At 30.7% G+C, this 26,661-nt stretch overlaps 2 protein-coding genes and 1 pseudogene across 5 annotated transcripts; 1 reads left to right on the plus strand and 2 right to left on the minus strand.

The window, feature by feature from the left end:
* The first annotated feature begins 4,085 nt into the window (after positions 1 to 4,085).
* LOC105800070 (cyclin-dependent kinase D-3) lies at positions 4,086 to 12,529 on the plus strand. 4 transcript variants are annotated; one of them, XM_012630964.2, is made up of 9 exons: positions 4,095 to 4,202; positions 4,378 to 4,657; positions 5,180 to 5,478; positions 5,560 to 5,668; positions 6,337 to 6,462; positions 8,450 to 8,685; positions 8,760 to 9,068; positions 11,926 to 12,071; positions 12,259 to 12,529. In XM_012630964.2, the coding sequence occupies exons 2-8, from the start codon at positions 4,562 to 4,564 to the stop codon at positions 11,981 to 11,983; spliced, it is 1,233 nt and encodes a 410-aa protein (XP_012486418.1). In that variant the 5' UTR covers positions 4,095 to 4,202; positions 4,378 to 4,561; the 3' UTR covers positions 11,984 to 12,071; positions 12,259 to 12,529. The 4 variants fall into 4 exon arrangements, with proteins under 4 accessions (XP_012486419.1, XP_052476994.1, XP_012486417.1 ...); XM_012630965.2 differs by having other exon boundaries at positions 4,086 to 4,657; positions 12,245 to 12,529; XM_052621034.1 differs by having other exon boundaries at positions 4,086 to 4,657; positions 12,265 to 12,529.
* Positions 12,530 to 14,489: 1,960 nt separating this feature from the next.
* On the minus strand, positions 14,490 to 17,175 carry LOC105800071 (mitochondrial succinate-fumarate transporter 1-like; annotated as a pseudogene).
* A 1,427-nt stretch (positions 17,176 to 18,602) lies between these two features.
* Positions 18,603 to 20,694, minus strand: LOC105800072 (T-complex protein 1 subunit delta). Its single transcript, XM_012630966.2, has one exon. The coding sequence runs from the start codon at positions 20,547 to 20,549 to the stop codon at positions 18,948 to 18,950; it is 1,602 nt and encodes a 533-aa protein (XP_012486420.1). The 5' UTR covers positions 20,550 to 20,694; the 3' UTR covers positions 18,603 to 18,947.
* Positions 20,695 to 26,661: the final 5,967 nt, after the last annotated feature.

Consider the following 26,661-nt stretch of genomic DNA (forward strand, 5'->3'; position numbering starts at 1 on the left):
TTTTAAAAATTAAATTTCCTAATTTAATTAGTAAGTAAATAAAATCAGTTTTTAAAAGTGATGATCTAATTCTTATTAAATTTTCCAGAATAAATTGTTAATGAGTCTCTTCTACGATATTATTAATCAACATCTAATTAAGTTGTTTTTCACATGTGAAGGATTTATTAAAGTCTTTACTTTATGCTTAAAAAGTTTGAATTGAGTCACTAGACTTTGGACTATTCTAATATGAAAGTTACTGGGTCAAATAGTTGGACTAACAATAAGCTTCTCTGTGTATGCAAATCTTTATATAAGTAGTTTACATTTCCTCCATGATTATTTATTTTATATTAAAAAATTCAATTCAAACTCAAGCTTTAGTTTAAGTATAGCTCTTTTACTGGGTTAATTTGATTTGCTTCAGCACATTGTTCATCCGTTCGAGGTGTTTTTTTTTTTTTGAAAAATTTAGATTGAAGACAATATTTTTAATTGATTATGCAGGCTGGGTTAATTTGATTCGCTTCAGCACATCGTTCATCCGTTCAAGGTACATTTTTTTTCCTCATCTCTTGTTTAGAATTTAGCTCGTGATAAATATAAACATAACTAATTTATAGGAAAAATAATATAATAAATATCGATTGAGTTTTAACTTGATTAATATGCGCATTGACAACAAGAGGACTTGAGTTCAAGTACGCATTATCCTTTATTTATAAATTTGGGAGAAATTATGAATAGTTTTAGACATTGTATCAAAAATAACATGTAATAAATAAGATATAAGGTGCTTAAATACTATTTTTAAAATTTTACTTTTAAAATATGTATTTAATTCGTAGTTAAAAGTAATAAAATGAAACAGCTGATGTTAAGCTTTTTTAGTCAAACTATTTTACTAGAAATATATAATTTTTATTTTCTTTTGATTAATTTTTTAATAAAGTTTTCGTTTATAATTTTTTTCTCAATTTGATGGACTTTTAAGTTGATATTTTTACTAAATTATTATAATTTAATGTATAGAATTCAACCAGAATAATTTCAAAAAATATTTCAACTCAGATAATATTTAGTTGAAATTTTTCTAAAATATAATTTAAATTTGATTAAAAATCTTATAACAATTTATAGCGATATATTTTTTATCGAATCCCGATGATGATAGTCTAGAGTCATTTTGGAAGAACCGACATCGTCGGAGACAAGCATGTCTATGATATGAACTCTAACATAGATCCGAGGGATTAAATGTCAGCAAAATATTATTGCCATAAATTAAGCTCTTCAAGATACTTTTGATTTGCATCATTTATATGATCTTATCTATACTATTCAGTAATTGATGTCATGAGTTAATCGTGCATCAATTGAATTGAGTAATGATTAAAATGTTCTTATTTTACAAAATAAATTATATTATTTTGAAAATATTTTTTTTCTTTTTACATCTTTTATATAGAACTATAGTTTTTATCACACATGTGTGTGGAAACAACAAATTAAGAATATAATGTGTGTTAAAAAATAACAAACATAATTAAAAATAACACAAAATATGTACGACGTTAAAATAAAAAATTATATTAAAATAGTTTATCATGGTTGTCTTCAATTTTGAGTCGGTGTCAAGTTAACCTGTCACACTAGCTTAATCAAATACATTAATACAAATAAGAAGTGCTATCACATGCATATATGTGCGAAACCACAAATTTAGAACACGGATGTGTGTATTTAAATAACATACTCGTGTGATAGGATTTCTAATTAATAGCATGGATATACAATTGATGCAAGTAATAAAGCGTGCATAATAAAATTAAAATGTATAAAAATATTAAAGCTAAGCTTTAGTTGAGTAGTAAATTAAAAGTTTTATTAATGCAATTGATTTGTATTCAAATCTTATCGTGCTCGTATTTTCATTTATTTCTTTTAAAATAAAAAGACTAAAGTGCCTTCGAATAATATAACTTATTTTAATTATGGAAAGACATTTTCATAGTTTCTTTAACTGAGTTGGTGACCCGATTGAGGGTGACATCGACTTAGTCAGAAGCTTAAATAGTATAAATAATAAAACAATAAATATGAATAATAAGATTTAAACCTAAAATATAACCATTTTTAACATTTGTACTTTATCGTTTTAATAAAAAACTCTTTTATTATTTACTTTAATTTTCACTCACACAATGCATAGGATAGTTTTTTTTTTAATTATAAGAGAAAAGTAAAGCCTTAACAGCAACGCGACTAAAGTAACTCGAACCTAAAGTACACCTAAAATGATAAATAGCTTGACTATCATGCCAACACATAAAGTTGACAATGTATATATGAGATAGTTCAATCAACATCCAAAATAATAGTTGATTTACAGCTAAATCAATTAGTTTTTTTAACGGTTCTAAAGGTTAAGTTATGGTAAAACTAAATTAGGTTATTAAATATTCACCAACCTAAAACCATATGTTTGGTATTATCGTGTTATTTTAAAATATTATAATTTTTTTATAAATTTATATAAGTTTTATAGTTAATAATTTATTTTTGTCATATTTGTATTCATACTCTACTCATATATATACATATTTTATATTTTGTGATCCTGTTATTTTGTATCTATAATTTATATATATTATGCTAATAATTAATTATATATTAACATGTTCATACATGCATACTGTGTCATTTTTTTTGTCTCATTCATGTTTGGTGTTGTTTGTCGTAATGATTGAATTTAGAGAATGATTTGTGATTGGTTATGTAACATGTTATGTCATCTATTATATTATAATGATTTAATTTAAATAAATATATATTCTAATTGTATTCATATTATATTTTGTGTTTACACTGTTATAATTTTATTTAAGTATATTGAGGAGGGTCGATTTTTTCAAAAAAAAATTTTGAAGTGTCGTTTAAACGACAATCGGTCGACTCCCCAACAATTAAATGTATTATTTTTAAGTGGGGCTTTTATTTATTGTACTATGTTGAGAGTTAGCATGTCATGAGAACATGCTCGATGGGCTTAGTTCACAAAACTGAAAGTGCCTTGATTGCTGGATTTACAAGACTCAATGGAAAGATATTAGTATATGTATTGAACGACTCGACAAGTAAATGGCCTATATGCCTTAGGTTGGTGATTTGAGTCCCTCCACTGCACACAAGTGAGCTCCATAATTATTCACACGCTTTGTATTGACATATCTCACTCAAGTCTTGCAGGTTTACCAATTGAGGAGCTCTCGAGTTATTGAACCAGGTCCCAAAGCATATGCTTACGATATGCTAGCTCTCAATAGAGTATGAGAGATAAAACCCTCACTGAGGAATAATATATTCGGTTATTGGTAAACCCGTCAACTACTTGATGACTGGCACTTCAAAAATTTCTCCCAAAAAAGATAGATGAAGATTGCAGAATATTTAAAATATAATAACTATAAGAAGATAACAGTGCTCAAGGGAAAAAAAAAAGCACTATACTTGCTCTAGTGACAAGGTGTATGTAAACAATTTTGTGCCTCCCACCTTTGCTATTTCTATTCCACTTACTCGTTACTCATACACTACATTATTCCATCATCTCTAAACAATCTTTTATCTTGTTCCATCATCTCAACTTTCTACCTTATTCTATCATTTTCAAACTATTTTCTCATGAACTTGCCTCAATATTTATCCAACCTCTCAAGCATACAAAGTTATATTTCTCAATCTTCAAGTGTCGGCTTCACCTCTGCCCTTTACAAACTCGACAAATCTATTAAATAATTCAGCAACTCAATTACTTCACTAAAATTTTCTCAAACTCATATATGAAAAATATAAATGCGAAAGGAAAAAAAACTTATTTTTCCAAAGAAAACTTTACTACATACGTATTTGTATTTATAAATTTAAATTTATATGATTTCCTTTTGCAAATTAGTAACAAATTTCAACAAAATTAATATAACTAATTCAACACATCAAATTATTTAAACTAAAAGTTCTGTCATATAAGCTTAACAAATTCTAATAAATTCATAACATATTCAGATTTATTTAAAGAAAAAATAATTTTACCATATTTAATTTATTCTATGTCGTTGGTGCCAAAAAGTAGTCAGGTCTAAAGATTAATTATATCAATACGCTCTTCTTTGGCTACTGAAATGGAGGCTTGCCACTGTTTTTTTCCCTTCCCCATTATGGTACCTTCATACAAGATTATGTTTCTTTTCTTCTTTTTTTAGTATTTCAATCAAATTGATGTTTGCTTAAACTCTTGTCCAATTTCAAAATTTTCCTGCTTTTTATTTTTTGGTTTCTCATACTTTGCCTGATTTTCCATTATTTCCGTCTTTTTTTTTCTCTTTTATCATCCAGAGCTGAGAGCTCGAAAAACTTACTTTCTGCTTTTCCCCCCTTTTCTTTTGGGTTTGGAATTTGGAGTTAAGTTGTGATGGAAAATTTGGAGAAAAATAAAAGTAAAGCGTTGTAAAAATTCTGATAAATTAAAGAATTTTAAACTAACACGTAAAGAAAAGAGAAAAAAGAGAAGAAGAAAGAAATGGATCCGTCGAAGAAAGTGGCGGATAGGTATTTGAAGCGCGAGATTCTTGGTGAAGGTACTTACGGTGTTGTCTACAAAGCCATTGATACTAAGGTAACCCTAAACCCTAATCCTAAATCTTGTTCTTTCTTTCTTTTTTTAATAGCTTTTAAAATTGAATACAGAAATAGAAAAATTAGGTGGAATGCGTAATTATCCTTTTTCTCTCTAAGGTAAATTGTAAGGATCAAATAATTTAGTTCATTTGCTATCAACTTTGTGTTACTAAAAATTTTGTCACTCGAGGATCAAATAATTTAGTTCCTCTGCTATCAACTTTTGGTTACTAAAAATTTTGTCACTTAACTGAGTGAAGTGTCTGGAAAAGAATTATAGGATTACTTCAGATGGAGATTTTGCTATTTCGCCTCTGCAGTCTGCACCCCCTTTCACTTTTTAAGCCAAATGCCATTTTCTGAAAGTGGAACAAGCAACTCCAGTTACACGAAGCTAGTTGCAGTTCTCTTTAATTTTCATAACTGTTCAATACAAAACTGTTTTCTAGAATTTTTGGCTGGCTAAATTGTTTATTCAACTGTTATAACTGCAATTGTTTGCTTGTTTGGTCCATTGCAGACGGGACAGACTGTTGCAATTAAGAAAATTCGGCTGGGGAAGCAAAAGGAAGGGGTGAATTTTACTGCACTCAGAGAAATTAAACTTCTTAAGGAGCTTAAAGATCCAAATATAATTGCTTTAATAGATGCATTCCCACACAAGGGTAATTTGCATCTTGTGTTCGAGTTCATGGAGACTGACCTTGAAGCTGTTATTCGAGATCGTAATATATTCCTCTCACCAGCTGATATCAAATCCTACACTCAGATGACTTTGAAAGGGCTTGCTTTTTGCCACAAGAAATGGGTTTTACACAGGTCTTGTTTCGGTTTGCTCTTAGCGTAGTTTTGTATGTTTGCTGCTTCATAAATTGCTTTATTTGTTATTTTGCTTTACAGGGATATGAAGCCGAATAATTTGCTAATAGGATCCAATGGACAACTTAAACTTGCAGATTTTGGTTTAGCACGCATATTTGGCAGCCCGGATCGTAAGTTTACTCACCAGGTAAGCTTATAGCTGCTAAGTGGTGTTTTCAATTTTATCAGTACTGACTAATTGGTGCTCTGAATAGCTATAGCATCTTCTTTTTTCTCTCCATAATTTTATCAAAATTCTGTTGTATCTTGGATTAGTACTTTCTTTTAGGAATAAACTTACTTTGTGGCAGTGCTAACTTCTTGACCTTTCAAAGAAAGTCCTCACAACCACAGCTCTCTTGTTTTTTGCAATCACTATGTTTCTATGGGAAAAGTTTAGAAACTGGGTTTATATTTGTTCTTGTTTTCAGTTTTAACTTCTTGCTTTCTACATTATGGCTTAATTAGTTATGTTGGAACTAGGTTATGTACACAACACGCATATTGTTTTGTAGTAAATATCATTGATATCTTGTGTTATATCCATTATTTCGTTGGACCCTTAGCTTTTGTCATTGATGTCGTTATCATAGTATTTTAAAACAAAAAATGCAAATATAGCTAGTTTTGTGGAGAGAGACCAATAAGATCAGCAAGGGTATTTGTCCCATCTTTTTTTGTTCTTTTCTTGGTATTGCATACTTTTTGATGTAGAAACCTGCTTATCTATTTATTTATTTACACATTAGTGACCTCTTCTTGAAAAGTTATTGATTTGGATTTAACTTACTTGTAAGTCCATGGAACTATAAATAGGTCTTTGCTCGATGGTACAGAGCTCCTGAGTTACTTTTCGGTACCAAGCAATATGGTGCTGGTGTGGATGTTTGGGCAGCTGCCTGTATATTTGCTGAACTTCTCCTCCGTCGACCATTTCTGCAGGTAAACCTTTTGTATAGTCAAAGTTCTCTGGTGTTAGGTTTTTCTTGTTTTGATATTTGCATGATGTCAAGTTATAGATTACCTTATTTATATATTCCTGCTGGTTATAGCAGTCTTTTATATATATAATTAAATGATGATATGTGATGATTGAATCTCATTTTTCAGTTTTCTTCTTTTATCACGTGGCCTTGCTAAAAACATCGTCACCATCATCAAGTTATAATCATAACGAGTTATTGCTATATGGCCATTTGTAACTTGTTCTTTTATCTGGTTTTTGTTCAACTGTGGGTGACTTGATCTTCTTTTTAGTTCCCTAGGGAATATTCATTTGTTCGGTTTCTTAGGCTTATTCATGTATTATTCAAATGAAGATCAGATCAGAATTGGCTGCTGGTGCAATGCTCTAATGACATGCATGTCTCCAGCAGATAAAAAGTATTGCAGGCTGTTTAAGGATGGCAATGATATGTTTCAAATTTGTCAAAAATGTGAATCATTGCGTTTAATGCGTGTTTAAACTGAACCTTGTTTACTTGCTTTACCAAATTAAAGACTGCTTATGATTAATTGAAGCCATTTTAACACTGATTGTAGGTAGCTTGGCTATGCTTGATAAGCATTTGGTTTTAGTTTTATGTAGCAAAAATCCTTGGTCTTGCACAGTGCATCAATGTGATATTTCTTTCCTAGCTTGTTTGGATATCCATCAGAAATTTTGTTGTATTCATTGTTCTGATACCTTATATATATATTCTGATTGGTCTTATCTTTAGTTCATGTTAGAGGTGTGGATGATAACAGTTTGATTCATTTTGGTTTTGGAAAAAAAAATACAGATAATGTTAAAAATCAAACTAAAGCTGAGCTGAATACAATATGTAACCAGATTGACCTGAACCAACTTGAACTAAATTCCATCTGTTTGGTTTTTCGGTTTTTTAAAATTTAAAAAATATATTTTATATCTTTTACTAATTTAGAAATGTAATATTTATTTTAATAGTATAAAAACTAAACACTAATTAAAATTAAATAAAAATAAAATTTGGTTCAGTTCGAATAATTATGGTTTTCTATTAATGAACCAAAAATATTCATTATTACATCAAATCCTATAAAAACTGAACTGAAACCAAACTGAACACTGTGGCTTGAATTGGTTTCTCATTTTCTCTGTTTTCTGGTCAACCCTACTTTAGAGATGCTGCTTCCCCTTTTCAATGTTAAGTGTTAGACTAGAACCTTTTGTTTGATTGCGTTATAAGCAATATGTAAATTGTAGTTTCGGTGTTACTATGGATTATTACATTGGGTTTTGCTGACTATTTGTCATTATTGTCATTATAACATGTTAAAATGTCTTTTTGGTATTCATTTGACCTATGATACTTATACTCTTCATTTTCTCCGAAGTACCTGTGTCCAACACACATTTAGAGGTGGGTATTGGGGTATGATCATCCAAATATATGGAAAAACTTGGAAGAAATTCAGCATATACATAACTGATGTGGTTTAGGGGGAATAATAGTAAATCTATAGAATTATGCTGAACAAACGAGTAAGAAGTTGGAACTCTAGAAAACAAAAATGTCTTCTAGTTTCTCTCCATTAATTCGAAGAAAATAATAAGAATGTTGTGGCTGTAAATATTCTACAGCTTATTAGGCTCTCTTTCAAATAAGGTTTTAATGCGAACCCTTTATTTAAAAAAGATAACTAATACTCTTAGCCCTAGATTTAAACCCTAAAGATATCTAATAATCCTAGCCATTCTTAACGTAACAGTAAAGCTCCTGCTTCACATACCCATATTTGAAAATCATCTCAGAATCCGGGTGACATAAATTTTGACAAGCTCATATGTGGTTTCTTCTTTTCGGTTTTCCTTTATTATTATGTACCAATGCTCGCCGATTTGAAGTTCCATTCCCGGTATATTTTCTCAATTTTCTGTGGTTCAACATCTTACATTTAATAGGGTACAAGTGACATCGATCAGTTAGGAAAGATCTTTGCAGCTTTTGGGACACCAACGCCCTCTCAGTGGCCAGATATGGTATACCTGCCTGATTATGTAGAATACCAATATGTTCCTGCACCACCTTTGCGTTCATTGTTTCCAATGGCCAGTGATGATGCTTTAGATCTTTTATCAAAGATGTTTACTTATGACCCAAAAGCTAGGATTACGGTGCAGCAAGCATTAGAGCACAGGTATCAGGGAATGTTTTAATTGGAAATATAAAGAGAATGTATGGTTCTTTTCTAATGTTTGTTCTTTTGTTCAGGTATTTTTCATCTGCTCCTCTACCTACAGATCCAGCTAAGCTCCCTAGGCCTACCCCTAAATCTCGTCCGTCAGATTTTAATCCCCAGGAAGGTCCCACTGTGCTTTCTCCCCCACGAAAATCTAGGAGAGTAATGCCAGATCGTGACAGATTTGAAGGTAATTCCAACCTATTGGAGAAGATTGATGACCATGTTGGTGAAGCAAGACTGGCAGTTGGTGACCATGCAGGAAAGAGTGACCAGGTGCCAATGTCAGTAGATTTTTCAATCTTTGGGTCGAAACCTCTCAGTAGACCGACAATTAACAGGTGAGGCAATAGCTATTTTACGGTAATGTCATAATGGTTTTTTTTTCATCCATAATTTCCTCAAAAGCATGGGAATTGATTCAAATGTGCAACACATAGTTCAACTTAAAAATGGAATTTTTGAACCTTGTATCAATAATTTTAAATGGGATAGTTTTTGGATAAAGTTGGACATAATATTAATATGGCTTGGCCTATCCAAGTAGGTTAATTAAACTATATCAAGCCTTTTCTGTTAAGCCTTCATCTAGGGTTATCCTTCTGATTTCAAATTCCTTGTTCTTAAGCAAGTCTGCAAAGTTGGAGAAAATTCCTCATAGGTTCATCATTTCAAATTTCATAAGAGAATTTTCTCCAAGTAGATTCTCTCTCTCTCTCTCTCGATAGAGCCTAATAGATTTATCTTCTTTTAAGTTGCCCTTGATAAGCAATGCTCGGATATTCTTTGAGTTGTGAGGTGGGTGCATGTCAATTGCAAGCTTGGAAGATTTCTTATTCTTTTCTTTTGTGGAGAAAATGTAGTAGGCTTTATGAGGGGGTGGATTTTTGGCCATACTTTTGAGGGTGGGTTAGCCTTTTTGCGTGCTGCTAGATTATATGTTGTTCGCCGTTCCCTCCCACCCCAAACACAATATCATTTAAATGTTCAATACCCAAACCCAACCCCAAAAAGATCAAAATTCCCTGGCACCCACCAGACCTGACCCAAAATATTAAATAAATTTTTGTATTATCTTAATTTTTACAAGATTAATAAAATACATCTTACAAAAATTAAAAATATCCAACTAAAATATACAAAAAATAGTTACAATGTTATAAAATCTTCTAGCAGCTTAAAATTTCTAATTAAAAAATATAAATTAAAGAGGGTATTTTGGTAAAGTTTTCAGGGAGGGGCAGTGCGGGTTTGATCAAAACCCGGCTCCGATCCAACCTTTGAAAAGTAAAATTAAAAACCTGCCCTGGTCCAAACCTGAGTTTCAAAAAATTAAAAAGAAAAAGTTCACCCCTATTGAGTCCTATCGGATTGGAACTCTTCGGGTTTATTTAAATTGACCTCGTGAACATGTTTTTAATTGTTTGCAAATAAGCTTTGATTATTTGTTCGTGAACATATCCATTTAATGTTCATGAACAAGTTCATTTACAATTTTGGAATTTTTAAAACACGAACGGAACATGAACAAGCTTAAAAGTAAATATAGAAACACTAATAGAAGTTTTGTCATTCAAGCTCGGTTCATTTATAGCATAAATTCCAATTATACAAGTATTTGTTTTTATCCAACAATTCTTGCAAAAAATATCAACCAATAGTCTTCCTGTACTTAAATTTTTTGTCTAGATGTTGCAGTAAGCTGATGTAAGCAATGCATTTATATTAGATTAGATAGTCATGCTACGTGATAAAAATTTTCTAAATGAAATCTGAACCTTTTACTGCATATCTAGCAGATGCTTCTAAAATGTTATATATAGTGTTAACCTTAACATATAAATCATAAGTTAGGTAAACAACAAGATTGTAATTAAGTGCATTAAATGAGATTTTAGAATATTTCTAACAACCTTTGTGAAGTCTGACTTTGAGAAATTGTCCATGTAATAAAGAAAAGGCATGAATTAGGAAATTGAATAACTTATTAGCAAATCCCTCTTTTGCCAAGTAAGTTTTGAAGAATATCCGTGTAGCATCTTATATATTGTATTTTACCATATGGTGTTTATTGTATTATGAATCATTGTTGATTTGCTTCGCTCACTCACTGATTACTACAAGGATTGATGTAGGTTGTGAAGCTCAGTAAAGAGCATTAGTCCTTGTAAATATTGGCTTAAATTGTTTTGATATCTCTGGTAAATCTTTCCCATAGTAATTGGGTTAATTATAAAGTAATTTATAAATTACACGGTTGCATATAGGTGTCTCTTCTGTTTTCATAAGAAAGAAAAAATCTCTATAGAAAAATCTTATGCATGTATCTTTAAATTTCTGTCTTCAGTTCATGTTGTGTACAATGAAGAAAATTTAGAATTGTGCTTCAGGATATGTCGGATTAGCTTAGTTTGTGCATCATGGGAGTTGGCCTTCTACTTTGTCAGTTTGCTCTGTTTGCCTGTTATCTTCATATGGTTTTTGTCTGCCTAATTTTTGTTTCATTTACTTTTTTTCTCTTGTTACCGGTGTAGAAGGGTTTTTTTTTTCTTTTTCTTTTTTCTGGGTGTAACATGTCATGCATATTTCCTTACTAGATTATTAATTGTACATGTCCCCCATTGAGCTGGCCAAGTGTACTTTTCTAGTTGGAAGTTTGTACTTTTATGGGTTGGGGGTAAAGGAAGGTGTGCAAGAAAAAAGGGATCAAGAATGGGGAGTTTATTTAGAGCCTCTTCATTTAACATGGTAGATCTGTTGAACCATTTATTTACCAGAATTTCCTTGTAAGCCCTAATTAGAATGAACCAAACATAGAATGTCCACCATTTTGCCTTTTGGAAATCTACTCTGCATTTTGTTTACCTATTGGCCTTACAATACTTGGGTTCCAAGTTATGATCATTTCTGACATTTGGCAGAAATTCAAGATTCCAAATGAGCTTTTAAAATTATATAAGATAATAAAGCTTCATAGTGAAAAACATTACCTAAAAAATACCTATTCTACAGGTGATTGTTATTGTTGTGCTTGTGATTAGCATCTTCTTGTTATAGGTGATTGTTGAATTTTAAGTCATGATGGGTAGGGTTTTTTGTCATTGCCACGTAACTTAGTATTATGTTTAAGACAATTAGAGGTCTTTGCACCCCTAAAAAATAAAATACAGACTTGATTGTTGAACTGTTGATATGCAGTGCTGACAGATCTCATCTGAAGAGGAAACTTGATCTTGAATTCCAACACAATGATTAAGAAATATACATACGTATTTGTATCCTGTCCAAGAATCTTTTGTGGTGATGTGTTTGGGCAGCCCGGATATGTATGAGCTAACTATATGGTAAGCTTTTGTTGACACGATCACTCTGGCCAGTCTCCTTTTCCATTTTCTCTATACCTAAACTCAGCTTTCTTAGTTGTTAATGCCCTCCATGCCAAGAAACAGTTACCATTGAAGCTGGAGAGGTTTTTTTTTTTTTAAATATTTTTTTCTTGACTGAGTTCTTATAACAGCTTGGTGGTTGTAGTTTCAGTTGGTGTGAGTGAAGAGTAGCAAGGCAGTGGCAACAGGAGGCGATAAGCCGTGGGGTTATTAGTTTAAAATCTTGGGTTATTTGTTAGTGTTAACTTCACAATATTGAAGGTAATTCTATTCTATTTTTACATTTCTCCGAGTGAAGTTGAGGACTGAAGACGGATATTGTATTGCAGTTGCTTTAGGCATCTGTTTTTTATTAACATCAAGCAACTGTTTTTTTTCTTTTTTAATTATAAATTAAATTGGAGAAACATTTAATATTTCATTTTCTTAATACTTTTTTGTTTCATTATATTTGTCCTCTTTTATTTTTTATTTTTTGACCAAGCAAACAAATTCTATTTTTGGTCATTTTTAATGATCATAAACTTATAGTTAAAAAAAACGATTAAATTTCAAACATTTGATAGAGGAATTAACGACGAGGTTCACTATTGTAGGTGGATATTTTATTTAATCAAATAAATATAGGTCAAATTTTAGTAGGGTTTGAATGAGCGGTTGGGTGCGATGTGTTGTATTTAATTATTTTTTTGTCTCACGCTATAATATCGTTACAGTATTTAATCTCACCGTCACTGCTATTTTTACACTAACTGTAAGTAAACGTACTGTCCATCTAAATTAAACTTTAATCCTTATACCATTCACAAGTGGTAGTTAAATTTTATTTTTTTAAAATTTGTGGCAAATATATTATGTCATTTTGTGATATGTATAAATATAATGTTATTTTAGTTCATTATTTTAAATAATTTTTATAAAATGTTAAATATTTTAGTTAATAAATTTAATTATTATTTGATTGAAATTTTAAAATTTGAGAAACATAGAAATTAAATAAAAGCTTTATATTGAAAAAAACACGATAAATAATAAAGTGAAGCCAGCTAATTATATAGTTGGTATTTATATAAAAGTATTGATAAAGTTTGTAATTATAATGATAACGATATTTAAAAATTAACTTGCATTGCAAATGAATGTTTTAAATTTTCTTTTAATTTATCTCCTAGTAAGAACAAATAACATTAAAAATAAAAATATATATTAGTAAAAATTACTTTGAATGAACCATAAAAAACATATAATTAAATATATTAAAACATTAAAAATTCACGTTAAATTACTCAATAAAAGGAAGGTTGAAGAATAAAGGAATAAGTAGGCAAAATGAACATCCTTTAAAATAAAACTCGTAAGTTTTCATTATAAATAGTATTTATAGAATTAGTGACGGGTAATTAAATTTTTTTAAAAAAGCTTATAATCTAAAGATTGAATTATAATTTTAAGAGATAACAATGATTTTAATAGATTTAGAATTTTAAAACTTAAAAATAATAAATGTTAAGATTTAATTTAATATCTTTTGAAAGATATATAATCTAATAGATAATGAAAAATTAAATAAAATATATATAGAAATTACATACAAAAAAGGTGAGACAATATATATTTGATTATTTATTTATAGATAATAAAACTTTGGTTTTAAATCTTAAATTTTTTATTTAAATAGATTATTTTAAATATTTGATTGTTCAAATTTACTTTTTGCATAATATTATTTAAGATAATATAAATATATATGATTATTTTGCAGTTATTGGAAAATAATGATAAGATTGTAATTTAAAAATATAACTCTTTTAAAAATGTGATAATTAATTTTTAAATAATTTATCTTAAAATAAAATTTTAAAATAGATTAATTATTTTTATTTTTATTTAATTAATTATTTACCTAAATTTTAAAATTTCCAATTATCTAATTAAATATTTAAGACAATATAAATATATAATAATTATTTTCAAAGTTATAAGTTATTTGAAAATAATGATAGAACCTAATGAATAGAGAAATTACACTTTCCTAAAAATACAATTTTATTTTTATGTTAAAATCAAAATTTTAAAAATAAATATTTATGTTAAATCAAATGACTAAATTGTCTAATTATTTTTTATTTAAATAAAAAAAGAAATGTCCTTGTTATATTATATATATAAGGAAAACAATAGAAATTTAAAAAGAAATTGTACACCATAACAATCGTATTTATTTATTTACAATTTCAAAATTCGATATAATTTGTTTACAACTTCTTTTAAAAGGACATACTGTGTCACAGGGTTTTCACTCATTTTAATAGAAAACTGTGTCACGACATACCTGCTAGTAAATAATGGTATATACTCATTTAACTAAACATAATATGAAGAATAGAGCTGATAAAAATTTTCATTTCTCTCCCACTAGAAAGTACTACAAGATCAACATGGCCTGCCATTTAGCATTCAAGAAAAAACAAAAAGAAAGATGCTTAACAAATGGTCAAAAAGAATACAAAAAATGATGCAAGTTTATAATGCTGCACTATAATTGTATCTTCTCTCGTAAAGACCTATTATTTGGTCAGCAACAGCCCACATTATGGCTTGACCGGGCGGTATCCGCATGAGTCGAGGCAGTAATCCTTTCCACAAAGCTTGAAGTCCTTCCTTGGCATATATATCGTTTGGATAGCATGGATCATGCCCTTATACTTCAACTCTCCTCCGTCTCGACTCTGAGCCATCGGCCTAGTTTTGACAACGTCAAAGGGGCCGGTACATACTGGGCCTGCTGTTCCTGCAAGGAACCCTGATATCATAGACTGCCATGGTTGGAGGACTTTCTGATCACCTTCATGTTTCTTCCACAATATCACATCAAAAGCATTCTTGGCTGTAAACATTGCAGCTTGGTTTGTTCCGTTGCGCATCACGGTTGGGGCAGCTCCTGCCCAAAGCCCGAAGATGCCTTCTTCATGGATCTTTGTACTTGAAAAGTTCTGGACTTAAGCCTTTCTGTTGCTGCAGTCTAATTTTCACCACCTTCACAATCATAAACCAGACCAAACTTCTAAGTACATATAGGCTGAAAAAGTGCTTCATTGTCCTAATCTCCACATAATATTATACACCTATGGAACCACATTGTCTAAAAGGAAACCAGAGAAACTAAGCAAGAAAGACGCATCTTTGCTACTTGAACTCAAGTGTGAGTATCAGATAGTAGATGTCTGATACAGTTATGTTTAATTACTTCTAAATTTTTCTTTGTATTTGGAAGGTCCTCCAAGGATACCTTGTCATACATATATCCAGATATGTGTCCAACACGAGTTCATATCGTTAAGAAAAACGAAGAGTCAAAGCAATATAGATTCCCATTTCAGAAGAAACAAACCTAGAATCAGTTCGGTCAGCGTATTTTCTCACCTAGATCAAAGAGTCCTAACATCTCAATCAATAATAGTGAACTTTATTTAAGGACTTAGGTTTCAATTGAGCATGTTAAAACCAGCAATTTAGAACTTCACTCTCTCTACTTGCTTGTGACAAAATAATAATCTCGCCATGTAATTCTATTTTCATTATGTTTACAAGATTAATCCAACTGTTAGTGTTTCCCCCTTTACATGCAAGCTTGATCTCACAAATTGCCTTTTGAACTAATTAAGAAATTACAAGGAAAGCTTTTAAATTCCCATGAAGACATTTTTAAGTTGACCAGAAAGCACAAATTATCATCCTTTAGCTGCGGGTGCTCTCCAAAGACATAAACGGCTACCTATAAAACTCCCGACCTCTTTAATAAAGGATGAGGTAGCAGCCTCCCCACCAGTTATCATCCATCTTAGTCAACATTATATGGCCAAAACTTAATATAAAATGTAGTGATCAATTATCAATTATAAATCCAAAAACAAACTCAAAGAGGAAATGCCAAGTGCAAGTCTATCAGAAGATTTGAGGAAAAAATACGTTAAAGCTTCCCCATTCTTTATAAAACATTAATTCATGAATATGAGTTCATATTCTCGACTTTCAAGATCTAAAAAAGGAACCAAAACCATAAAGCAAAAGGCTGTAAACAAAAAAAAGAGGACAAAACAATGAGCCTAACCTCAAAAGGGGAGACAATAAGCAGGGCCTCGCGAACCCCGGCACCAAAACCAGCCAAAACCCTGCCCTGGTTACTCAAGGAGCCAGTGGTGGAGTCCTTAAACGAGCTTTGCAAGACGGCATTGGAACCCATCCGCAGCGGGTACTTGAAGGTCAAATGCGTGGCGAAGGGGGTCATGCCTTTCCAAAGAGCCCGTACCCCTTCTGTACGGGACACGGTGGCTCCGCAGTGAATGATTCCCTTGTAATTGCCTTTGGCATCTAATTGCAACCGGCTGTAAACAACAGGCTTCCATTACACCACCAAAGGAGCCAGAAATGGCTTTCATGTAAGGAGGGATGGATTGCTTGTATCCAGACTTGGGGTTTTGGTTGGTTTGAGATTCATCCATGACCATGAGATTTGAAGTCTATTGAAGTTAGGAAGGAATGGGGAAAATGAAGAAGGAAGAAGAGAAGAGAAGGGAAGTTGGGGGTAGTTTCTCTTCCTTCACAGATGATATTATGGTATGGTATGGTTTGGTTTGGTGGCAGAGAAGAGAAGAGATGCGCATTTGGAATAACGTTTGAATATTTTATTGATACGCAGCTGCGGCTGCGCACGTGATATTCACTTCAACTTCTTTAGAACTTCAAAGACTGGCCACACAGGTCAAAATTAGACATCCTTCCAACCACTCATACCCCTCTTCTCCTTTCTACAAATTCTTGTCTATATCATGGTAAAAGTGACATGGTCGGATCGCATTTCGTTCTTAAGTAGAACTTACCTCTCTATTGACAATTTTAAATATCGTGAAATTAAATAATAAATAAAATTAGATGAAAATACAATGAAAATTTTTATACTAAGACTTTGATTATATTTTATTTTTTCTATTTAAAAGTCATGTAAATTAACCTCTAGAGTAATATTATCCTTCTATTAAAAATTTAATCTATTTATACTTTGAAGTGATACTTGACTAACCAAGTAATCATATAGCAACACATAATATGCCACATTGTCAAATATTTATAAATTAAAAAACTCAAAAAAATATTATTTAAAAAACCGGATGTTCATATTCATCCTAAACTTATTTTTCTAAAATAACTATAAGAGTTATTTAAATTTTATAAGTTATTATATTTTCTGAAATTATTAAAATTATTTTAAAATTTCTTTAAAACTCTTTAAAAACATCCCGAGACAAATGATTGTTCAAATTCAAATAAGCATAAGCATATTTATATCAACTCGTTTAACTAAAAATATCAGACTCGATTAAAAAGATATATGCTTATATTTAAATTCTTTAAACATGCTACTTGTTAAAAGCAAACATTGACGCGTTTACACAAAACTTGAACAGAACTCACAAATTGTATACTGAAGTACTCAAAACTTCAATCTTGCTAACACAGTCTAGACTTCATTGTCATAAACAATTTTATTCACCAATCGACAATCGTTTTTCAGTTAAACTAAAGAGAATCTCATACGAGTATTCTGTTTTGTTTTTGAGAAAATTTTCGAAGTTTGCTCTGCCTTACGCTTTAATTAACCATCAGTGCCAACTTCGATCATAAATGCATGATATTGGAACATGGAAGGAAACTATGTAGCATGTACAGCCAAAAACTACATATAGAAGTTAGAAGTAACTTCAAAAACTATTGATGGTCGAAAATATGACTGTTAGAATTTAAAAATAGTAAAATACATAAATGTTTTTAACTATATACTTCTTATTTTACATGGTGACTTAAAGCTTATATTTTGATTAACTCAGGTTTAAGCTAGAATAGATGCATTCTAATCACAATCACCTCCATCCTTGGATTTCTATGGACGGTACATTCGCAAATGGAATTAAATTGTAGTCATTTGCCAATGTACCGTCCATATGAAAGCATCTGAACAGGCTATTGTTGGTACTTGGAATTGCTTCTAAACTGCTAAAAGCTAGAAATTTTAACAACTAGAGCTAGGCATAACAAATTGATGAATCAGATAACTTAAAATATCACTAACGTCAACCAAGTCCATGACAAAAGACTTCTGTTTAAATGAAGTTCTAATTGACATCAGATCGATCCCTGGACCCCCTCCCCTTCCCCTTATCAAAAGGAAATATCACAAACAGCAAACGTTCAAGGTGCTAGAATGAAGAATGAGACGCGACACAAAAACTAACATATTTTAGGTTTCACCATTCATACATGTCGTCAGTAGATTGAAGATCCAAAAGGTTTTTGCCTAAACAATCCTGATTTGGGCTTTGTCTACATTCTACTTATTCCAAATAGCACAATTCATTGCAACTAAAACAAATAAACCCATGGCATCTCGCATTCTAATCAAAACATATTGCAAAATGAAAGCACCAAAATCAATTTGATAACACTCCATTCTCATTCAAGGTAAGAAATCCGATCAAACATATGAAGAGTAGACAAACAAAACCTAAGAAAAAGACCTTGTTGAAAGCAAGCAAATATTTGGCAGCAAATAGCCAATTCAGAAGTTTAAAACATAGTCAAAACAATAAGGAAACAAAAGCACTAAATCAGATAACAAGAACACATTTCATCGTCTAATGCAGAAAACTACCTGACATTTAGCACATCATCAATCTTCAAAGCAAGCAAATATTTGGCAGTAAATAGCCAATTCAGAAATTTGAAACAAAAGCACTAAATTGGATAACAATACCACATTTCATCATCCAATGCAGAAAACTACCTCACATTAACAATATCATCAATCTTCAAAATCATCCTCACACACTCCGTTGCCAGTGTAATTGCGCTTGTGCTTACAAGCAGTGGTTGCACAACATTCTCCTCCAAGATATTAGTGATCTGTCCCTTCCTCACATTGATCCCAGCATTGATCTCCCCTTGAGCATGCCGATTCCTCAGCTCAGTCACAATAGCAATAGGGTTCAACCCCGCATTCTCAGCCAACGTATAAGGAACAACTTCAAGTGCCTCAGCAAAAGACCTAACACAATACCCCTCCATACCATGCAACACCTTAGACCAAGCACCAAGCTGCCTCGACAATTCAATCTCCGGGGCACCACCACCTGCAATCAAAAACCTTTTACTCACTAAACACCTGACCACACATAAGGCATCGTGTAAACTCCTCTCAGCTTCGTCGAGGACCAACTGATTCGAACCCCTAACTAAAACAGTTGTGGTTCTTCCCATATCCTTGATCCCAGTAACCTTAACAATCTTTCCATCCCCGAGCGAAACCTCCTCAACAAGATCTGCATGCCCCAGCTTCTCCACTCGAAAGTGCTCAATATTAGCAATAGGCAAACAATTCAAAGTCTTGGTAATAAACTCAATATCTTCCCTCTCAACATCCTTAACAACCATAATCTTAGCCTTGGCCAAATAATGCAATGATAAATCCGTGACTGCATCTCTCAGAATACTCTTTTGGATCAACAAAACATTACAACCAGTGGCTTTAATCTTCTTAATCATACCCAAAATATAGTTCCTTTCCTCTTTCAATATCCTATCCATTTGAGTATAATCAGAAACTACAATACTCTGTTCAATATCAGTTTTAGGAGGGGAAATCTGAAACTGAATTACCGCAATTTTTGCATTCTCCATTCTGGTCGGTCCTCCAGCTGCATGGCTTGCTTTCTTATCGAAGACCAGCCCTTTAACCAACTGCGTATCGTCCACGGTCCCCCCTAGCTTTTTCACAATCTTGATGTCTCTTAAATCAACCATATCCGGCTTTGCTGGATCAACGACAGAGAGAACGGAATCAACGGCAAGCGGGGCAAGAAGTGTTGAGTATTGGCTAACAACCTTGCTGTTCAACGAAGTACTGGCGGATTTGATCAACGAATCGCGATCGGAGAGCTCGAGAGGGACGGCCATGGCGGTGAGGACATCGACGGCTTTAATCGAAGCCTTGTGGAGAGAATCGGATATAACAGTGGGGTGGATACCGTTGGAGAGAAGGGTGAGGCATTGCTTAAGGAGGGCACCAGCAATGACGACGACAGTAGTGGTGCCGTCACCGGCGGCAGAGTCCTGAGATTTGGAGAGATCGACGAGCATTTTAGCGGCGGGTTGTAGAACTTCCATCTTGTTTAAAATGGTGGCGCCGTCGTTGGTTATGATGACTTCGCCGTTGGCGGTTGAGATCATTTTGTCCATACCTTTGGGACCTAAGCTGGTTCGGACGGCGTCAGCCACGGCTCGGGCAGCGTTGATGTTGGCATGGCGGATGTCTTCTTTGCGCTTGTTGTCCACGTAGGACTCGGTCTTGGAAGAGCGCGGCTGAGCTGCAGTCACGGCAGCCATTTCAAGAGGAAGCGTTGGATTGGGAAATGATAGGGTGGATCGGTGGAAAACCCTAGAAAATATGCGAGGGAAAAATATAGGAAGAGAGTGGGTTCTGGAAATGTTAAAAACTGGGAGGGGAAGTGTACTGAAGTGAAGGGCCTTTTTTGTACTGATGATTCAAATCAAAGCCTTGCCCAAGATTTTCATACTAATTTACTTGTCACTCCAACTTTCAAAAAAATATATATTTTTATGTTCCATTTAATTTTCGTTTTTTCTATTTCTTAAATTTATATTATTTGTGAAATTATTTTAAATAATAAAAAATTATTTTATTGATATAACATATACATGAATATCATATTAACAATTAAATAAATTTTTAATATAAAAATTTTAAAAATATTAATTTTAAAATTTAATTAGTTACTACATGACGTACATGTGAATTTTCACATATATAAAATTAACATCTGTTAACTTTTTTATTTATTTTGAAGTGATTTAATAAATAACACAAATTTAATAATTGAAAATAAAAATATTTTTTTAAAGTTGGAATACTATATAGTATATAAGTAATTATATTAAAGTTCGTATAAAATCACTCTTCATGCGGCGGACTTCCTCTCACACCGATTACTACATAAAAAGCTATGTTAAAAGAAATGAATGGAGGAAAACAGAGGGAGAAGGAGAAGAGAATGAGAAAAAAAATTCAAAGAACATAAAAGAAAAAATTAAATCAAAATAAAAAAATATGGGGAATAATTGTATAATTTAATCTAAAATTTTTGTTTGAAATGATAATTTAAGGTGCCATGTTAGCTTATCATTACATCATTAACGACAATTAATGACAATTAACGCTCAATGACTAAAATATTACAATACGATAACGTAAGTGACTAAAACGTAATATTTCAAGTATAAGTGACTAAAATATAATCTGAAGGAAATAAAATTGATTATTTTAATAATTTACCCTATAAATGATTTACATTAATAAGTGCAAAATTTCAGGAAAAATAGGATAAAAGTTGAAATATAATATCATGTTTTTATTCTTAAATTTATATCAATTTAATAGTCCTTAATTCCGTGGAATTGAAAATTGTTTAAGAAAAAAGTAACATTATATATAAAATGTTTAAAATAAAAACACAATATTCCTTTTATTACTACTGTTTAATTAGTATAATCATTTTCCAAATTAATTTAAATATTTAAATTTCGTAGTCAAACTGCTATTACTCTAATGTATGCTTCCTTTTAACTAGAAATCTATTTATTTTATTAATAATATATTCAAAATGATTTATATACACGATAAATTTGTGGGATAAAACTAATATTTTCTATAAAATTATATGTACGAAGTTGATGATTGGAACAGCTAGACCTACAAATGTTGAGATGTAAGATCATTACAGGTGACACATGGCAAAAGAATTAGTCCAAAATTAAATTTTCCTAAAATGCATTCCGTACCTTATTTTATGTTATTTTAGTTGTATGTATTAATTAAAGGATTAGTATTTTATATTTTAATAGTGTATTTTCTTATTCTATAAGTAGCCTAAAAAATTATCATTTGTCTCTTTTTTAAATATTTATTTTTGAGCTTGATATCTTTGTTAGTAAAGTTTTTATATTCCACGGATTAGGAAGTTGACAAGTTTTCTTAGTAAAATATTAAAAATTATTTTTAAAAAATAGACACATGTCAATTTTAATGTTGCTTGTGGATTAAAAATATACACTATCAATATACCAAATACTAATTCTTATTTTTTAATATTTTACTATACTCATATGGGACACTTGTCAACCTCTTGATCCTGTTTGTAAAGTATAAAACCTCTATTAGCATTATACCATGTATTTTCCTTACATTTAGTTATTTCTTAAAATTTTTCATAAATTTTATATAATTTCATTAGTTATGAAATTAAAACGTAATAATATATAACTTTAATAATATTTTAAATTAATTTAAAATATATTATAATAGTAGATTGCATAAAATTCTATTTATATATATTATTTGTAAACTAATTTTATTATTAATTAATAAAAGAATATTGTTAATTATGTTAGAAAATGTGCGTTGTAGTAATTATGTAATTGTTTGTATGTATTTGAACGATAAATAAATAAATTTCACATTTTATGTAATGTCTTTCGTATTTTGCATGTATAGCGAAATTATGACTAGCAAATATTAGCTCATTGATTGTCTAAGTTCAAATTGATGATAAGTAGCACTGTAAAAAAGTTTGCATTGTGAGAAAGACAACTTACTACAATAGATAATGTAAACGAGTCCATAGTCCCGTAAAATAATCAAAGTGAGCATTTGATTCAAATATTGAGAATGATTAGTATGTCGTCTACAATTCCATTTGAGAAGATGACTAGTATTGGCTATTAGAGCAGTTGATTCCACGGGTAGAGATATAGATGTATTCATTGACAAAATGATACATTGGACTGAACCTAAGATGAATTAATTCTGAATTCGTTTATGAATTAATTCACTTGTGACATTCATGGTGTAATTTACCTAAATCTTGAGTTAGCCATTGACCATGCGTATGTGTAACTCGTGTGCTTTGATATAAGTGGAGGCTTATACTCTAAAGATGAACAAGCCGATAACCAATATGTTGGGTTCATGACTTGTGTATGACATGACTTTATTAGTAACAGTGGAATTCATAAATCAATTAAATAGTTAATGATATCATCTCATTGACATTGTGTGAATTGATAAATATAGAATGTGACCTAGATTGATCGTTCTCAAAAGAGCAATTTATCACAATCATTTGTTGATAGTGATTATATTAATCATTAAGAAGACACGATGGTGACAATGAGATGAAATATGAATGTATTGAGTGAACATATCTAACTTGAAGGAATCAATAATATCATATGAGGGTGACATACACATGGCGAGGTCATTGGACAAAACAATTAGATGAATTACTTTTGTAAAGAGTATACTGTAAGGAGTTTTCAATTATGATACTTATTGTGGACTGACTCCGTTATTAAGTAATTACGAATTATTAGAACAATGCTTCTAGGTATAATTGCAATTACTGAAGCCTTATTGTATATTTTCGATTTATCCATCCACTAGCTAAATAAAAACTTGATTGGATTGCATTTGAATCGAAAAAATTCTACAAATTTGAAAATAATTTAATCGAGTCAAATTATTCAATGTGAAATTAAATTGGGCGATCTTAAAAAAGTATTCAACTATAAATTTTGATTAAAGAATTTTATTGAAAAATCTAAGTGATTTTTGGGAAAATTAATTTTACTCAAGTAAAATTAAATTAATCAATTTAATTAAAACTAATATGATATTTTTGGAAATTAATTTTCAAGTAAGACAATTGGTCAAATGGGTAATTGAACTTGAAAATTGGACATGATGTCGTAAATTGAGCTCGGGAGCCCAAAATTGAGACCAAGACTCAAAAATGGTCAAATCGGGCCTGGAATGTAAAATCAGCCCGATGGTCCAACCGATAAATAGCCCAGATTGAATCGACAGAAATTGAACCAGCTTGAGGTGCTGGCAGTTGCAACGACAGCATTCCAATGGTCGGCAAATGGTTTGCAGCGGCGATGATTATTTGGTGGTTGAGCAGTGAAAGAATTACACTCATACTAGAACTTTAATTTCAAATTAACTATTTCAAAAATAATAATATTTTAATAAATTTAACATTTATTTTAATTTAATATTTATCTTAATAGTATTTTATATTAAATTAAATTTAATGTTTATATTGTAGATAAATATTCTATTAATTTAATAATATTTAATATTAAAATTAATCTAATATTTATAAATATTTAGATTAAATTTAATATTAAAGTGATTAAGTTTAATCATAGTTGAACTCTTTAAACTCTTCCTATATAAAGAGAGGATTGAGTCATTATTTCACATACACTTAAATTCAATAGAAAATTGTAAGAGAAAATTTTTTGAAGAAATTATTTCAGAAAATTTTTAGAGATATATTTTCTTATTTATAACTTAATCTAAAAGTTTAGAGAAATTGTGAACTTACCCACTAGTAATTTATATGAATTTTTTTTTAATTCGAAGCAAACTCACACTAGATAGACGTGAATTTGTGGATAACAGAAAAGATTATTCGGTCGAAGCATTCGTCCTAGACGAATAGAAAATGTACAATTTTGATTAAGTGTTTATTACTTTAGATATTACAACCAAATTCATGTTTTGAAAATTATTTTTAAAACTTTAGTTCTTCCCTAAATTTATTTTCCGTTGCATTTTCCAAACATGATTTTCCAACAAATTAAATGTAAATATTACGACAACTAAAAGTTATTGTAACATTATTTATATTTTAAATGTCTATTTCAAAATTAATGGTGTATTTAATTTGTAAAAATAATGATAAATTTTAAAATATTTATTTTAAATGGTTTTAAAATTTACATGATCTATTATGTGAAATTGTAAGTTATTGAAAAACTAATTATAAAAATATAACTTCCAAAACACTATTAAAAATACATTTAAAAGGTAGAGGGTATATTTTGGGATTTTCCTCTCTACAAATGCTTACTTTATTTACTTGTGCGTGTCAAAATTTTATAGTCTAAACATATTAGAAACTTAGAAACATTGTAATATAATTAATATATATATGTGTATGATGTAATGTGGGAATTATAATAATTGTAATACAAACATGATTTGTTTCTTAATTTAGCCGAAACCTAATAATATAATATAGGGATAATGTAACTTTTGATCCTTAAACTTGGTAAGTAGGTACACATTGGCCGATGAATTTCTTTTATCCACCTTGACTCATTAACTTGAAATTTGTTATTCCTTTAAGCCCATTTTGTTAATGACCCTGAAAAAAACAGGGATAATATAACTTTTGCCCCTTGAACTTTTTTTTTGGTCCACTTTGACCCCTTAACTTAAGCTTCGTTGTTCATTTAAGCCCATTCTATTAACAGTTGTGAAAAAATAGATATAATGTAACTTTCGCCCCTTGAACTTGGCAAATAGGTCCACTTTGGCCCCTGAACTTAGCAAGTAGATCCACATTGTGATACGAGCCAAAGAGGTGACACTCAAGAGGTTGTTTTTCCTTGTGGTCCAATCACTCGAAGTAAGGCACGACAATTAAAATCAAAGATGAATGCTTTTGTCCAAGACTTTGTTGCAACAAATTTAAGTCATCATGTTCGTGACGTTGACAAATACGGGAATGCAATTCACTGGACTAATCTTGGAATAGTGAAAGCCCATAAATTGGTGGATTAATCTTTTATGTATCTTATTATTATTATTATTTACTTAATTATCATTGGTTGGGACACATCACTTATGAGTTAAGTAATTTTATTGGTTAGGTTATTATTTATTTTATTTTCTTAGATAATTTTAAAGAGTTTTATTATGATTCAATTACTCTTGAAAGAGTTTTATTAGTATTCAATTACTCTTGTAATTTGCCTATAAATAGGCTTGCTTTCTACACATTGGAGAGGATAAAAAAGAGAGTATTTGTTTTCTTCCAAATTTGTGTGAGGCAAATTTTTTAGAGTAGAGTGATTCTTCTCTTGCTATTTAGTTTGGAGTTTGTTACTTTCGAGGGTATTTCGGAGTTACAAATATTCAAATTTCTTTCCCGTTCATCGGTGTTTCTAGAGGTTCTTCTTCTAGATGTTTCGTAGGGAGCCGCTCAATCATTGGCGTTTTTGGTTGCAAGTTAACCAAGGGTTCCATATGGCAAATCTATCCTTTTATTATTATTATTATTTAACTAATTTTATTTATTATCGTTTTTATTTCTAATTTGTGTTTCTCTTGTGTCTAGATCCGGGGTTCCGCATCTCATTGGCCCCTGAACTTAGCAAGTAGGTTCACTTTGGTCATGTACTTTTTATTGTCCATTTTGGTGCTTGAACTTTACAACTAGGTCCATTTTGATCCCTGAACTTGAAAAATTTGAAAGTTTGATATGTGACATATCATCACTTGAAAGTTAAAAAATAAAAATGTAAATGGCGATGGGGTACAATCTTAGAGTGTCGTGTTTAATGTTTA

This window comes from Gossypium raimondii, chromosome 9 (assembly GCF_025698545.1).
Source record: "Gossypium raimondii isolate GPD5lz chromosome 9, ASM2569854v1, whole genome shotgun sequence".
NCBI lineage: Eukaryota > Viridiplantae > Streptophyta > Magnoliopsida > Malvales > Malvaceae > Gossypium > Gossypium raimondii.